Genomic DNA, 15,403 nt, shown 5'->3' on the forward strand with positions numbered 1-15,403 from the left:
ACAGCCCCTGCCCCGCCTCCTCAGAGACCCTCCCGAGCAACCCAGTCCCTCAGGACCCAGGGATCTGGGCTTCAGGTCTCAGCTTCCCTTAGCAACAAGGAACAGCAGCCCCCAGCTCCTTCATCCTGGACCCAGCAGTCTAGACCCCCAGCTCTGTCCAGCCCTCGATCCAGGAGCCTAGACCCCTGTCAGCATCCCCATCCCCACCTCGGAGCCCAGGAGGCTAGGACCCCAGCCTCTCCTTTCTCAAGACCCAGGAGTCTGGTGCCCAACCCCTGTGTCCCCTCAGCTGCAATCCTGGACGACCAGACAGTGTGTGGCCGCGGTGAGCGTCTGGCCCTGGCTCTGGCCCGGGAGCAAATCAACGGGATCATCGAGGTCCCAGCCAAGGCCCGGGTGGAAGTAGACATCTTTGAGCTTCAGCGGGACAGCCAGTACGAGACCACGGACACCAGTGAGCAGGGCTGGGGGGGTGTGGGGTGAGACATGGCAGCCTGGTAGTCTGTTCCTCAGCTTGCCTGCTTTCTTTCTAGCTCCACCTGTTCCTTCCTTCATGTCTGCTCTGCCTTTCCCTTCCCAGAGATGGTGGTGCTGGGCATGGGGAGGTGGGAAGAGCTCCAGCACCAGCCCTGCCCTATAGGAGCTGAGAGCCTCATTTGAAAGACAAGCTGGGCAGGGACACAGTCCCCAGAGCTGAGTAATGATGGGCCTGGGCAGTGAGGCCAGGGGCCTTAGGGGCAGGGACAGCAAAGGCGCTCTGAAGAAGTCTGCACTAAAGTTCTGAGCTCTGAAAGTTGAGCAGGATATAGGAGTGGCATTGCTCAAAGTATGCCCTGTAGAACCCCAGCAGCCACATAGTAGGGGTGCATAAGTATTTGTTGGGTCCTGACAGATCGAGCGAATGTTAATATGTATCTCTTGAACAGACATGCTGGGTTTGTACACCTTCAGGAGATGCTGTCTTCAGTGTGTTTTAGACTGGTTGATTCCTTACAGGACTTATCAGAGCCTTTATGATATTCATGTATGTTTCAAATCAGTGAGAGGAAGAATGGGGTACAGTGTTTCTTCTACTTTTCTTTTTCTTTTTCTTTTTTTTTTTAAAGATTTTATTTATTTGACAGAGATAGAGACAGCCAGCGAGAGAGGGAACACAAGCAGGGGGAGTGGGAGAGGAAGAAGCAGGCTCATAGCAGAGGAGCCTGATGTGGGGCTCGATCCCGTAACGCCGGGATCACGCCCTGAGCCGAAGGCAGGCGCTTAACCGCTGTGCCACCCAGGCGCCCCTCTTCTACTTTTCTGACTGGTGCAGCACAGAACACAAACTGGGAGAAGCTGGGATGGAGGGTGAGGAGGCAGATGCTGTTCCAGGCATATGCCTGTAGTCTGGAGCTGGAGTGGAGGAGGTGGGTATATGGAGCCAAGGAACAGGGTGTGGGGCTGCACCTGTCCCGACGACCTGGACTCAGGACATGTTTGGAAGGATCATGAGAGACTTTTGGGCTGAAGTGTGATGGAGAAATAGGAAGTGAGCCTGGGCAGATGGGCAGATCAGTTCAAGGAGGCCTATGGTGACAGGCTGAAAGATGCTACCCCCGCCTCTCGGCAGAAGGGAGCCTTTGTGGGTTTAGGCCAGGGAGCTGGGCTTCTGGAAGGTGAATCTGGATGCTAGATTTGGGTGATCAGTGGAGGCTGTTGCATGCCTGAGTTGAGAGCCCTAAAGTAGGGCAGGGAGGGAGGGGGTCAAAGAGAAGGGGACAGATGTGAGAAAATTTGAGGACAAAAGAGACAGGACTTGGTAACTAATTTGCCTATTGAGAGGAGGATCGAAGGCAAGGATCGGTTCTAAGCACTGGGTCTGTGCAAATGGGGCCTTCACCAATGTGGAAGGCACAGAAGAATCACACTTAGAAGAAGGTAAGGCATTTAGTTATGATGCTCTTAGTTGGATGTCGCAGAGACCCCACTTGAGCTGCTTTAATGGAAAAAGAGAACTTATCAGCTCATGATACTAGAAGGCCTGGGGACTAATTTCAGGCATGGCTTGATTCAGGCACTCAAATGATGTCCCAGGAATCTCTGTGTCTTCATCTGTGGGCCCCGATCTCCTCTATGTTGGCTTCATTTTCACGAATACTCTCTCTAATATCCCAGCCCAACAGCTCAAAACTTACCTCTTACCAGGATAGCAAGCCTAGTCATAATTTCAGCAGAAACCTGGGGAAGGCTCTTGATGGCCTGGTTTGAGCCCATCCCATCTCTGTGCCAATCATTGTGGCCAGGACAGTGTGGTTCTGATGCTGGCTAGGGTGCCAGCCAATTCTGGGAAACCTATGGTTCCCTGAGGAGAAGTTAGGGTTTTGCCGTGAGAATGGGCACTGGGCAGACAAAAACAACAGCTTCTATCTCCCAGTGTTGAGATGCACACGTGTTTAAGGGGAAAGAAATCAGAAGAAAGACGAGCAAATGAATACAAGAGAGGAACAGTGTTTGGGATGTGGAATGGAGAGGGGCTGTCGGCTGTGGGTTTGGGGAGGAGGGGCTGTGGGACATACCCCAGGTTGTAGCATGGTTAGGAAAGAGGAGTGAGACAGAGGCTGGGGAAGCAGGCACTAGCTTTGCGGCCAGGAGGCCCCTGCTCTTTTCCTCTTTGTCCTTCCTTTGTTTCTCTCTTGGTCTCACCCACTCCTCTTGCCATTTCTCCCCATCTTTCTCTGTCTTGTCCAGTGCAGTGGGTGGGGTCGGGGATTGGGCCTCTGGGTTTGGGGTGGCCAAGGGGCAGCTCCAAGTGTCAGAGGCACTCCCAGCCCAGGTGGGGACTGAAAGAAGGGCCCCTGACTGCCATCTGTCTCTTCCCACCCCTGGCAGTGTGTCAGATCCTGCCCAAGGGGGTCGTGTCCGTCTTGGGGCCCTCCTCCAGCCCTGCGTCTGCCTCCACCGTGAGCCATATCTGTGGGGAGAAGGAGGTGAGCCGAGCGTGGGGCAGGGCAGGGGTGGGTCCCTGGGAGGCAAGGCTGGGGGCGTGGCAACAGGGTGGAAGCCAAGGCTCCTTCTCTGTCCAGATCCCCCACATCAAGGTGGGTCCCGAGGAGACACCCCGCCTGCAGTACCTGCGCTTCGCGTCCGTCAGCCTGTACCCCAGCAATGAGGACGTCAGCCTGGCAGTCTCCCGAATCCTCAAGTCCTTCAACTACCCCTCGGCCAGCCTCATCTGCGCCAAGGCCGAGTGTGAGGGAGAGCTGGATGTTTTGTTTTTATTCCCCCAAATTCCGCCCTGCCCAAGAGATCTAGTCTCCCACACAACACAAGCTCCCCTAGTCCCCCACAATCCTTCCCCCTCAGGAACCCAGACCCGCCCCACCTCCCTAAAGAGATCGTTTGGTCAACAGGTGGTGACTGGCACCTATGTACAAGGCCCCTGCTAGGCCTTGGTGGGTGTGTACCTGGTGGTCCCCGATGTCACTCCAGGGCCAGTGGGGGACACGGCAGCCCAGCAGTTGTGACGCGGAGTGATCCATGCTCTGTCAGTGACCATGTGGGGTGCTGTCGGAGCACAGAAGGGAATCCTAACCGGGTCTAGAAGGCTCAGAGCCCGTGCTGCCAGGAAAGGGACCTCAGAGCTGGACCTGAAGGTTGGGGAGGAGTTGGGGTCAGGGAGAGGGGGGTGTGTGGCAGGGCAGAGGCCAAGGGCCCAGGGGAGTGTGGCCCCTTTGAGAGGCTCAAGGAAGCTCCCAGCAAGCCCGGTGTCGGAGTGTGGGAACCATGAAGCAGGATGTGCAGGAAGCATGATCATGTAGGGCCTTGTGTCAGCCTGAAGACGATGGTGGCTCTGGAAGGTTCCCACACAGGGTGGGGCAGGGGACATGGCCGGGCGTGCGTCGCAGGAAGACCTCTGGCCGCAGAGAACAGACTGGAGAGGGCCACAGGGTGTGGCCGGGAGAACAGGGACAGGCAGGACCAGGCGATGCTGGTTAGGTTTCAGGTGGTGGCAGCGGGCTGGAGAGGGGCCAGGAGGGATTTGAGGAGAGTCATGAGGGAAAAGGGAGAGTGTGCCGGCACAGGTGGTGACTGGGTTCTGCCCGAGAAGGAGGGAGCAGTCACGGTCGAGGCATCTTCGAGACCATCAAGTGGTGATGTCCGGTAGGCTGGTGGGTTTATGGGTGTGCAGCCGGAGAGAGAGAGGGCCATGCTCAGTAACCTCCAGAAGAAATTCGTCTTTCTGAATGTATTTACTGAGCACCTGCCTCAGAGAAACAGACACTGTTCTTGGTACTGGGGGTAGAGCAGTGCATGCGTGAGCCAGGCCAGGGCCCACGCCCTTGTCAGGCTGGCTTTCTCATGGGAGGACCTAGGAAGTAGTACTGACAAACAGAAGAGGGTAATGGATTGGGGGTGCTGGAGGAAGGGGGTGCGATCCCAAGTGGAGTGGTGATTACCTCTTTGAGAGGGTGACATTTGGGTAAAGAGCTGAAGGTGGTGAGGGAGGGAGCTGTGTGGGGGTCTGGGAGAAGAGGGAGCTGCTACCACTGAGGCCACAGGACAGGAGCATGGCTGCGGTGTGCGTGAGGTGGTGAGGGCAGGGGGACGGTGAGGGAGTGGGCAAGGGGGAGTGGGGCCCAGAGGCTGTGAGGACTTGGGCCCCTACTCTGAATGAGCCAAAAGCCATGAGAGTGTTTGGGCATGAGGAGGCACACCTCTGCTTTACGTGCTTATGGCTGCTGTGAAGGGGACAGATGTGGGGGCAGATGAGGGAAGGCAGTGGTTTAGGTCAGGGTGGTGGTGGGGGTGCGGCACCGTGGGCTCTGCTGTGTTCTGCAGGTGGGGCTTGGGTGTGTTGGGTGTGGGTGAGAGAGAGATCGGGGAGGCTAGGCTGCTGTCAGGGTTTGGGCCTGAGCGCCAGGCAGGCTGGTGGCGGCTTGGGCGACAGGAGTGGAATGTGGCTTGCATGAGCGAACTGTGAAATCCCTGTCACACGTCCCAGGGGGCAGAAGGGTGGTAGGAGACAGTTGCGTGGGGGTTGAGGGCCCAGTACCCCCAGGAGAGCCACCGTGCGGTGGGCAGGGCAGCCCTCATCCTCTCCCAGGCTCCCCTACACTGGGCACTCGCCTTGGACTCTGACCCGGGCCCTCCGGCTCCCCCAGGCCTGTTGCGGTTGGAGGAGCTGGTGCGTGGCTTCCTCATCTCCAAGGAGACGCTGTCAGTGAGGATGCTGGATGACAGCCGGGACCCCACGCCGCTGCTCAAGGAGATCCGCGATGACAAGGTGTCCACCATCATCATTGATGCCAATGCGTCCATCTCCCACCTCATCCTCCGTAAGGTGGGTTCCCCAGGCTCTGATTCCCTACAGTGTTGGGGCACAAACGTGGCGTGACAGAGCGAGTCATCCCGTGCCTGCGTGCCTTAGTGGTCCTGTGGGGCGTGGAGACCCGCTTCCTATGTGCAGATGATTGGCATGTGGTTTATCTCAGTTCGGCCACTTCCAGGTTGCACCCCTTGTCGGGCCCTGGAGAGTCCCCTCCCCTGACTGCGCAGTTGCTGCCTCGGTGGGTCGCTGCGCGGCTTTGCGGGTGAATGGTGGGGAAGCGCTTGGGACGTGTCCCAGCCCAGAGGAGACGCTGGTGCAGGGGGAGCTCCCTGTGATCTTCACTGAGTGCCTGTCCTGTCGCGTGGAGGCACTTGAATTTGGCTCCCACCCACCCTGAGGGGGGGTGTGATAATCATTTTGTGGCCGAAGCATCTGGGGTCCCGGGGCGGGGGTGGGAGGGATGGACTGGCTCAAGGGCACCCAGGCGGGCTATAGTGCCGGGACCTTCCCCCGCGGACCCGCCACGTGCCCTCCAGCGGTGACCCACATTCATTCATCATGCATTGCTTCCCGGCTCTTAATTCATCCTCATAATCTAATCTGTATTATTTATTTTTCTCAATTTTTTTTTTAAATTAAAACCATATGTCACTGCTGATCATAGCATACGGGAAGATGTGTGGACAGAATCCATAGGGCCCTTGAGGCAGGAAGACTTAGAGAAAGGATTTCGGGCTTGGGAGGGAGGCAGGCCTGGGCTCGTGTCCTGTGAGCCGAGTGACCGCTGGCCACTCTCCTTTCGAGCCTGTACTTCCCTGACCCTCACAATAACAGCTCCTGCCACTCCAGCAACGCAGGCTGGTGCCGTTTAGTGTTGTAATGACCGTAATGGGGACAGGGGTCTGTACCCCTGGCAGGGAGAGGGCTTCTCGTTTTGTTCTCCTAGAGGACTGTGAAGAAGGTGGCTCCACACATGAATTTTGAGATTCCAGATGAATTCCTGCAAAGTGCTTTTAAAGCTTGCGGGGTGGGGGAGGGTTATCTGGCCCATGACCAGGCTGAGCAGTACACGGTAGCAGCCCACGCGGTTTTGGGGCAGCTTGGGGAGAAGGTTAAGGTTCAGGGTACCCTCCCGGCCTGCCCTGTTTCTAAGGCGTCCCTTTGCCTGCCTGTCTCCAGAAGGCAGTCTTGTAAGTGCCCTAAAGAGGGATGAGGGCATTTGTGGGTGCCATTCTCTCCTCCACTGAGAGCTTCATCCCGCCTGCGGCATCCGTCCACGCGGCGTGACATCAGGGACCGAGGTCTCCCTCTGCCCCCATGCGTCTCCTCCCTGTCTCTGTCTCGGGGTGTCTCTTACTGCGTTTCCCACGGGTGTCTTCACTAGGCCTGTCTCTAAATCTCTCTTCCTCTCTCGGCGTCTCCTCGGCTCTGCCTGTGGGTCTCTGCCTCCCCCGCCACCTCCGTGCCACCCCATGTTCTCCAGGCCTCCGAGCTGGGAATGACCTCAGCATTTTACAAGTACATCCTCACCACCATGGTGCGTACCCCATCTAGCCCCTCTGGCCCCCACACCCCTCCCATGGTGTCTGCCCCACGTGGGGCCTGGCCCCAGGCCTCACCCCTTCTTCTCGGTCCCAGGACTTCCCCATCCTGCACCTGGACGGGATTGTGGAGGACACCTCCAATATCCTGGGCTTCTCCATGTTCAACACCTCGCATCCCTTCTACCCCGAGTTTGTGCGCAGCCTCAACATGTCCTGGAGGGAGAACTGCGAAGCCAGCACCTACCCGGGTCCTGCGGTGAGCACTCGTCCTCCTCCCGGGCACACAGACTCTTCTGGGAGCCCCTTTAGACCTTGAGCAGATGGTGCGCAGACCCCTCTGGCACCCCCACTCGCTTCCTGAGTACATGCTGTGAGGCCTCACGTGACACCTCCCATGCTGCCCCAGCCACACTGACCTCCTCCAGGTGCCTCTGTGGCCCCAGCACACGCCCACTCCAGGGCCTTTGCACTCGCTCCTCCCGCTGTGTCGCATATACTTCCCCAGAGAACTAGCGACTCACTCCCTCATTGCCAGGTCAGTGCTCTAATGTTCCCTCAATTATAAGACCTTCCTTGGCTCCCCATCTTAAAAAAGAGAAACTCCCCACTATTTAGCCCCCTTCCCCACTGAATTTTTCTCCATAGCACCCGTCCTTGCATATCTAATCACCATGGGAGTTGCTCTGTATTTTGCTTACGTACAGATCCGGGTAGATAGACTAAGTTCCATGACAGCAGAGGTTTTTTTCTGTGTTGCTCACCATTGTATCCCTAGTACCTAAATCAGCCTGGCTCAGGGCAGGGGTCCAACAATAGATGTGGAATAAATACAAACATACCAAAGACGCATACCCACGTGTATTTGTTCACAGACACATAGTCATAGGCCAAGACCCCAAGGCACTCTCCCTGCCCAGACCCACACGCAGACAGGGAGCCAGGCTGTCGGGCGTCACGGACCTGCCCAGGCAGAGTTGCATTCGTGTGCACCCCTGCCCCTGTCTCCACAACACGGCTATTCAGACCCTCACACCAACCCCGCAAAGACGCACCCTCACAAACACACATGCACATGCCCGGTGTCGTCAGCCACAACGCGGTGCCCGACGTGTATCACTCACCATGCACTGGGCAGTTTTGAGCTCGTGCGCGCATTATCTTGTTGGATCCCCACACTAGAACGTGGAGGCAGAGAATATAATTATCCCCATTTTACAGAGAAGGAAACTGAGGTGGAAATAGGAGAGCCAGGCCTCCAGCTCAGAGCTGCCTGCTGTCCAGGCCCAGGCTCACAACTGTGATGTTTGCCTGCCTCCTAGATGCCACACCCACCCTGTGTATAGACAGACAGGCGTGTGTGTCCAGCCTGCATACATGAGCGCCCCCCCCACAGCGGTCAGGCTGTGGCCCTCTTCCCGCACTTGCATCAGCCACGCAGATGCCGGGACACGCCCTCAGGCCCACAGACATCTCCCTGTGGAGGTGACCCAGCTGGCCGTCCAGGCAAACCCTCTCTGATGTGCCCTTTCCCAAACAGGCTTGTGGCCACATGACTTGGGGAGAGCTGCTCCCACAAAGGCGTGGGAAGCACACACATTTTTCCCACCGCCATCTGATTCACCGAGAAAGACCCCCAAAGACCCGTCCTCACTGCCGGCCTGCTTGGTTCCCGTTCCTGAGACGGGCGTTGTCTGAGGGCTCGGGGATAGCACCACGGGGGCTTCGGGGTGCCCTGGCTAAGCTGCCTCTTCCCCCTCCTGCCCCACCTCTGCCCCCCACCCCAGCTGTCGGCGGCCCTGATGTTTGACGCCGTGCACGTGGTGGTGAGCGCCGTGCGGGAGCTGAACCGCAGCCAAGAGATAGGCGTGAAGCCGCTGGCCTGTACGTCGGCCAACATTTGGCCCCATGGGACCAGCCTCATGAACTACCTGCGCATGGTGAGCTGGGAGCGGGGCGGGCCGAGGGGGCAGGGCCGTCCGTCTCAGGCTGGGACACTCACTGTGTCCTCCCTGTGGCCCCTCTGCCCTCTCCCCTGCTACCAACCCCACCCCTCTCCTGCTTTCTCTGGGCCTCTTCCTCCTCCTTTCCATGGCCTCTCCCCTCCTGGCTTTCCTCCGCCCCTCCGCGCTGCCCCCTCCCTGCTTCTTCGTCCCATCTGCCTTCTTTTGCTGGCACGTTGTCTTTCTCTTTTAACTGTGGTCCTCCCTGGTCCCTCTCCCTCTCTTGTTTGTCTCTTCCTTCTCTGTCTCCTCCCCTCTGGGCCTCTCCCGCCTGTGCCTGTGGGCTCCTGCCACCCCTCCCTCTGCCCGCCTCCCACCCTGCTAGGTAGAGTATGACGGGCTGACCGGGCGGGTCGAGTTCAACAGCAAAGGGCAGAGGACCAACTACACCCTGCGCATCCTGGAGAAGTCCCGGCAGGGACACCGCGAGGTGAGCAGGCCCCGGGGAACCTCCAGAGTCCCGATGAGGTGGGGGCAGGCCCAGAGGCCTGAGGCGTCTTCAGGCCGGGCTCGTGCTGATGGCACCTTCTCTGCTCCAGATCGGGGTATGGTACTCTAACCGGACCCTGGCCATGAACGCCACCACCCTGGACATCAACCTGTCGCAGACGCTGGCCAACAAGACACTGGTGGTCACGACCATTCTGGTGAGTGGCCCTTGCGGGGGACGGGCAGTGGGTGGGGGGGCCTTTGCTGAGCAGTGCCCCAGCCCGGTCCTGGTGAGGGGCATGCCTCAGCTCACGCAGCACGCAGACCAGCAGGGAATGTGACCCGTGCACCTAGTAAATCCTGATTGTGGCCAAGGTGTCACCAGCCTCATTGCCACTGGAAGAGGGGAGGGCACAGGCTCTGCCAGCCGGCTGTTGCACAGTGCACATGGCAGTGACTGGCGTCACAGGGAGGTCCTGGGGCCACGCAAGCAGGACGCCGCCCCCGGTGCTGGTCCAGGGTAGGCCTCCGAAAGTCGCCATCACTAGAGTGGTCATTTTGCCACACTTGCCACCTGAGGGTGTTGACATGTGACAACTTCATGTCCACCCTGAAGTTGTGGAAAGCAGGGCTCTGAGAGGCGAGGCGTCTTGCCCTGGGTCGTACAGCGAGGACAGGGCAGAGCCAGGGCGGGAGTCACATCCCTGAGGCTCCAGAGCCTGAGCCGGAGCCGCTGTGCTCTGTACCCGCAGCCCTTTTGCACTTGAACTTGAGCCAGGGGCGTGGTCCTGGAGCCCCTGTGCGTGCTGCTCCCGCGGCTGGCAGGTGGGAGACCAGGGGGTCTTCATGTGTCAGCGAATACTTACGGAGCACCCCCTTTTGCACCAGCCACTGTGCCGGGCCCTTTCCAGGCGCTGCTTTATAAACCTGTCAGCCGCTCCACGGGCTTGTCTTATTTTCCTCATTTCGAAGGTGAGGAAACAGGTGACAGGGCAAATCCCTGCTGGAGCCGAGGGACATGCTCGGAGCCTGTGCCCTCTCCCCCTCATCCGGCCGCCTCCCGCCGGGCACAACGGGCCACCAGGAGGTCAGGACGGGGGTGACGCACAGGACCTGGTGAGCAGGAGGCGGCCCAGAGCAGCTGGGTCTGGAGGCCGGTGTGCCAGGCAGCCGTGCCCTGCAGAGCAGCCAGGTGCCGGGCGTGCTGGCATCCGCTGTCTGTGGGAGCCCCTCGGTGAGTGTGTGAGCTGTGCCGGCTCACAGCTGTGGATGCTGAGGATGGCCACGGGTGCCACAGGATGCCACGGCCCCCTCAGGCCTCGCGGCACAGAGCTGTTCTCTCAGTCTCCGGGGAACTCCCGATCTAATGTGGCCCTTGTGTCCCTCTGGAGAAGGGCCAGTGAGCCTGCTGTGGAGGGCCAGATGGCCTGCAGACGGGGAACCAGACGCTTCTAGCAGCCTCAACGAGGGGCCCCGAGGGCCAGGCCGGGCTGGCTGGGAGAAGTCACACCTCCGTGCCTGTGGCAGTGTGGTCAGACCCAGAAGCTTCTTGGGGCCCAAAGAGATGGGGTCCTCGGTGGGGGGGGGGGGCAGGGACAGAGGTCAGGGAGGGGATGTCAGGAGAGACGAGCCATGACCCTGGAGGCTTCATCTCCTCCTCACACCTGTCTCCTCTTTTCCCCAAGGCCCGTGAGCCATGTGGTTCTCTTCCTCACATTCATTGCTCTTTGGATGGATGGATGGATGGATTCATTCATTCATTCATTCATTCCACAAATAGTTACTGAAGCTGCTATGCACCAGGCCTAACACAAATGCTGGATGCATGTGAATAATCACAGTGGTCTTGTGGGAGTAAGTGAACAGGGGGAGGTCCGAGATGGGGGAGGGGTGAGGCTGTCTCTGGGGTGGAGCTCACTGGTCTGGAGTCGAAAGGGTGACTGGGACCAAGACTGACAGAGGCCCCACAAGGAAGCTAAGGTGCAAAAGAAGGCCCACAGAGGCAAGGCTGTGTGGGGCCTTCCCTCAGCCTCCAGCCCCGCTCCTTCCTGCAGAGGTTTCCCAGAACACTCCTTGGTCCCCGTGATTGTCTTCATCAGGCCGGGACGTCTCATTCTTCTCTTTGGTGACTCTGGGGTTGGTCAGACCTCACTCTCCTCCTGACTTTGCCCACTACCACTTCAGCTGGTCTATACCTTCATCTGTAAAATGGGTCTCATAATCCCACCTTGAAGGGCTGTGGGGGGATCGCATGAGGTGAGAAAGCCACCTGGCTTCCCGGCATGAAAGGCATGTTCTCCTGAGCTTGCATCCTGGATAAACTAGCCCCCACCGTGGCTGCCGTCTTGGTGCTGGGCCAAGCCCTCTGCTCGTGTCATTCGGTCTGCCCTGCCGCCCTGAGCTTGGCACCCGCGTGGCCCCCAGACTGACCACATTGAGGTTCTCATTTGCATTTCCCTAACAGGGACGTCGACCACCTTTTTGAGTTTATTGGCCATTTGACACTCTTCTTTTGGGAAGTCCCCTGTTCAAGTCTTTTTTCTTTTAATTAAAAAAAAACTGGGACATATGACCTTTTTATCGATTTGTTTATTTATATACTCTGGATACAAGTCCTCACTGGGTATACATCTTGCAAAGACCTTGTGCTTTGTGGCTTGCTTCTGCACTCTCAATCTTTTGATGAAAAGATTTCTAATTTTGCTTAAGTCAATTTTATCCGTGATTTCCCCCCCCTTTTTGATTAATGCTTTTAGAATTTAAGAATTCTTTGCCTACCCCAAGGACATGAAGATAGTCTTCTATTCATTTTCAAAAAACTTAATCGTTGTGCCTTTTACAGTGAGATGCACCATCCACTTGGAATTGATTTTGAGGTACAATGTGAGGTATGGGAGGGCAGGACACATTTATTTCACGTGTTTTTGTGTGTTTTTTTTTTTTTTTTAAGATTTTAAGTCATCTCTATACCCAGTGTGGGACCCAAACTCATGACCCCGAGATCAAGAGTCACATGCTCTTCCGACTGAGCCAGCCAGGCGCCCCTCCACCCCCTAAGCTCTCTCTTCTATTGTCCATTTGTCTGTCTTTGCTCTAATATCACGTTGTCTCAAATACCATAGCTTTAAATTAAGTATTAATACCTCATAGGGTCAATCCTCCAATTTCTTCTTTAGGATCGCTTGACCTTAGGATCTTCTTGACCATTCATGTTTCCATATACACTTAAAAATCCTACTTCAAAGTTTTAAAAATATTTTAATATTTAATATTAAAAATTTTAATTAAAAAAATTCATCGCATTGGGGTAGACGCAAAAGAACCTACATAAAATAGAATTCAAAGGGCACATGGGGGTGAGGAGAGGAAGGCCAAGGCTCCTTCCGCTCCGGGCACCCGCTTTTTCCCTCAGAGGCCACATCCTTCCAGAAATTTCTATGCATATACAAGCACGTCCTCACTTTTTCCTTCATAAAGAGTAGCATATTGTACACGTTGTTCTGTAGCTTGGGTTTTTTTTTTTTTTCCCTTTTTCCTCCTAATATATCCGATAGAACTTGTTATTTTAGGAGTTGCCTAGGAGTCTTTGATGACATCAATAATCTTTTTAACCTGTCCCAAATTAGGCAGCCTCAGTCTTTGTTCCTGCTCGGAGCTGCGCTGCCTTGATCGGCTGGGCGTACATGGCATGTGCGGATGCACGGCCGTTTGTGGGATGGGTTCTTAGAGTCAGACTTCGCACCAGCCCACTGTCTGTCTGCGGTGCTTCCACAGAAGATTCTCTGAACGAGTTGGAAAACCCCGGAGGAGAGGCTCCATCAGACCCTTGCTTCCGATGGTCTGGGGCTCTGTGTTGAGTCCTACATCATTATTCTCTGAGCTCGAGTTCTGGTCATGGGCCCCAGTCCCTGTCTCTGACTCTGCAAGCTCAGACCCCGATGCCGAGGCCTCGAATCGAAGCCCACAAGCCAAGTGCCTCAGCCTTGGATTTGGAGATCAGCTGGGCCTTGGTGGGAGGAGTATGCCCCTTCACAGTGCACGCAACCAGGTTTGGAGTCCCAGCTTTGACCCATCTCCCCTCCCCATTGCCCTGCTTCTGCGGCGTGGCCTCAGACGAGACCCTCGACCTCCCTGAGCTTCGGTTCCCTTCTCGGTATGTCGGGAGAGCTTGGGGGGAGAGCCTCCCAGCTCTAACGCCGGTGCCTGTCTGGAGAAGTCTTGATTTCTGATTATCCAGCTTTGACACCCGGCCTAGGTCCCCATCTGTCTGGCTTCTCCTGTGTCACTCTTGGATTCTGCCCACTTGAGTTCCATCGAGCACAGGGCTTCAGAGCAGAGCTTTGGAGTCAGCCCAGCTTGTCCATCTCAGCCACTTACAACTTCACTTCTTGGGACCTCGGTGTCCTCATCTCTGAAACAGGGGTAATAATACCAACCTCCCACGCTGACAGAATAGCTGTCACACAGCAAGCCTACAAGAAATGCTAGCTACTGATGCTATTATTAGCATCATTTCACATTCCTACTCCCCGTTCCACAGTTTGGGGCTTGGAAAGGCAGCCTGGTGGAGAGAGAGAAGCACTCGCTGACTTCCCTCCATCCCACTACCCCTCAGCTGTGGGGCTTGGTGTGGTCCACAAATCCAGAGCCTATACTGAGACTCGGCCTCACCGTACCTGTCGCTGGGGAACAAATCACCTCACTTGACTTCCGTGAGCCTCAGTTTCCACATGTGTAAAACGAGTCTGATAACGCCTCTGGTATAGGGTCACCGGCCAGGAGTTAAAGGGATCCGTTCGAGGGGGGGGGGGGTGCTGGCACTCAGCAGGTACTCAGTGTGCGGCCGCCATCCTGGATATTCCTGCCAGAGCCCTCCCCACCGTGTCCTAAGTCCTAACTTCCTTTGTTCCTCAGTCCGAAGTGACACTATGCGAACACCCGTTTAGACACTACCTCTGTCAAGATTAAGATTCCCTTTTCTCGACATCATCTTCATAATGCCTCGTCATACTAGCCCGTGACACAGTTTGCTCTGCTTTTGTGCTCACTTGCTGCTTTGGGGGTCGGTAAGGTTTGCTCAGACAAAAGCATCAGGGTAGCAAACCTGTGTGGGGTCTGAGGTGTTTGCTTAGCCTGCAAAGCATTACCAGGACTGGTATTAGAATGTGAATTGTTGTTAACCTTTATCATCAGGACATTTTGCAAAACAGCCGAGGATTCCAGAATTCTTGACGTCGGGCCCTCTGGCATCTCAGGCCTGCTTCCCTCATAGTGGTGTCGGCTGGCGCTCAGTCCTGGTGGGGCAGACCCCGTGATCCCTTGCTAACCATCAACTCAGTTCAGTGGGTTGCTACTGCTCATGTGGAAAAGTGAAGTAGAGGGGCGCCTGGCTGGCTCCATCGGTAGGACATGTGACTCTTGATCTAGGGGTTGTGAGATCGAGCCCCGTGTTGGATGTAGAGATTACTTAAAAAATAAAATCTTAGGGACACCTGGGTGGCTCAGTCGTTAAGCGTCTGCCTTCGGCTCAGGGCGTGATCTCAGCGTTCTGGGATCGAGCCCCACATCAGGCTCCTCCCCTGGAAGCCTGCTTCTTCCTCTCCCACTCCCCCTGCTTGTGTTCCCTCTCTCGCTGGCTGTCTCTCTCTCTCAAATAAATAAATAAAATCTTAAAAAAAAAAATCTTAAAAAAAAAAGTGAACCAGAGCAGGACTGAACGTAATCAGGGTCTGCTGCCTTTAGTCACTAGGGTAAGGACACTTTTGAGGAGCAAAGTCTATTTAAGTGGGCACGTAGGACTTGCGTTGCAAAGTAAGACATCTCTTACTGTGGTCACGGTCAGAAATTGGAAAGCCCCTGCTGCAATCCGGCACAATCTCCTTCCAGTGTGATTCTCTCTTAGCTTACTTGCCTCCCTGGTAGGCATTTTGAGTTTGAGACAATAGAGCATTGGGTTGGCTGGCGGAGATGAAAACCGCTCCCTGCGGTGGCATCCGGAGACCGCCGGCCTCCTCCCCACTCTGAGCACCTGTAGGCAAGGAGCGGATGCAGTGACTCTGTCCCACGTGGACGCGGATTCCTGGTCTGGCGGCACGGCCCTGGCTCCGGGCTCCCCAGGCAGC

At 56.4% G+C, this 15,403-nt stretch overlaps 1 protein-coding gene across 2 annotated transcripts in view; it reads left to right on the forward strand.

Moving 5' to 3' along the window:
• Positions 1-15,403, forward strand: part of GRIK5 (glutamate ionotropic receptor kainate type subunit 5) — a 45,139-nt gene that overhangs the window by 828 nt on the left and 28,908 nt on the right. The window contains exons 2-10 of one of the 2 annotated variants that reach the window (XM_040634057.1): positions 290-454; positions 2,869-2,966; positions 3,063-3,228; positions 5,142-5,320; positions 6,792-6,845; positions 6,947-7,108; positions 8,637-8,789; positions 9,178-9,282; positions 9,392-9,499. In XM_040634057.1, the coding sequence (XP_040489991.1) occupies positions 290-454; positions 2,869-2,966; positions 3,063-3,228; positions 5,142-5,320; positions 6,792-6,845; positions 6,947-7,108; positions 8,637-8,789; positions 9,178-9,282; positions 9,392-9,499 (1,190 nt within the window). The remainder of the gene's footprint in view (positions 1-289; positions 455-2,868; positions 2,967-3,062; positions 3,229-5,141; positions 5,321-6,791; positions 6,846-6,946; positions 7,109-8,636; positions 8,790-9,177; positions 9,283-9,391; positions 9,500-15,403) is intronic. The other variant, XM_040634058.1, reaches the window with a different exon arrangement.

This window comes from Ursus maritimus, unplaced genomic scaffold, assembly GCF_017311325.1.
Source record: "Ursus maritimus isolate PB19 unplaced genomic scaffold, ASM1731132v1 scaffold_19, whole genome shotgun sequence".
Taxonomy (NCBI): Eukaryota; Metazoa; Chordata; class Mammalia; order Carnivora; family Ursidae; genus Ursus; species Ursus maritimus.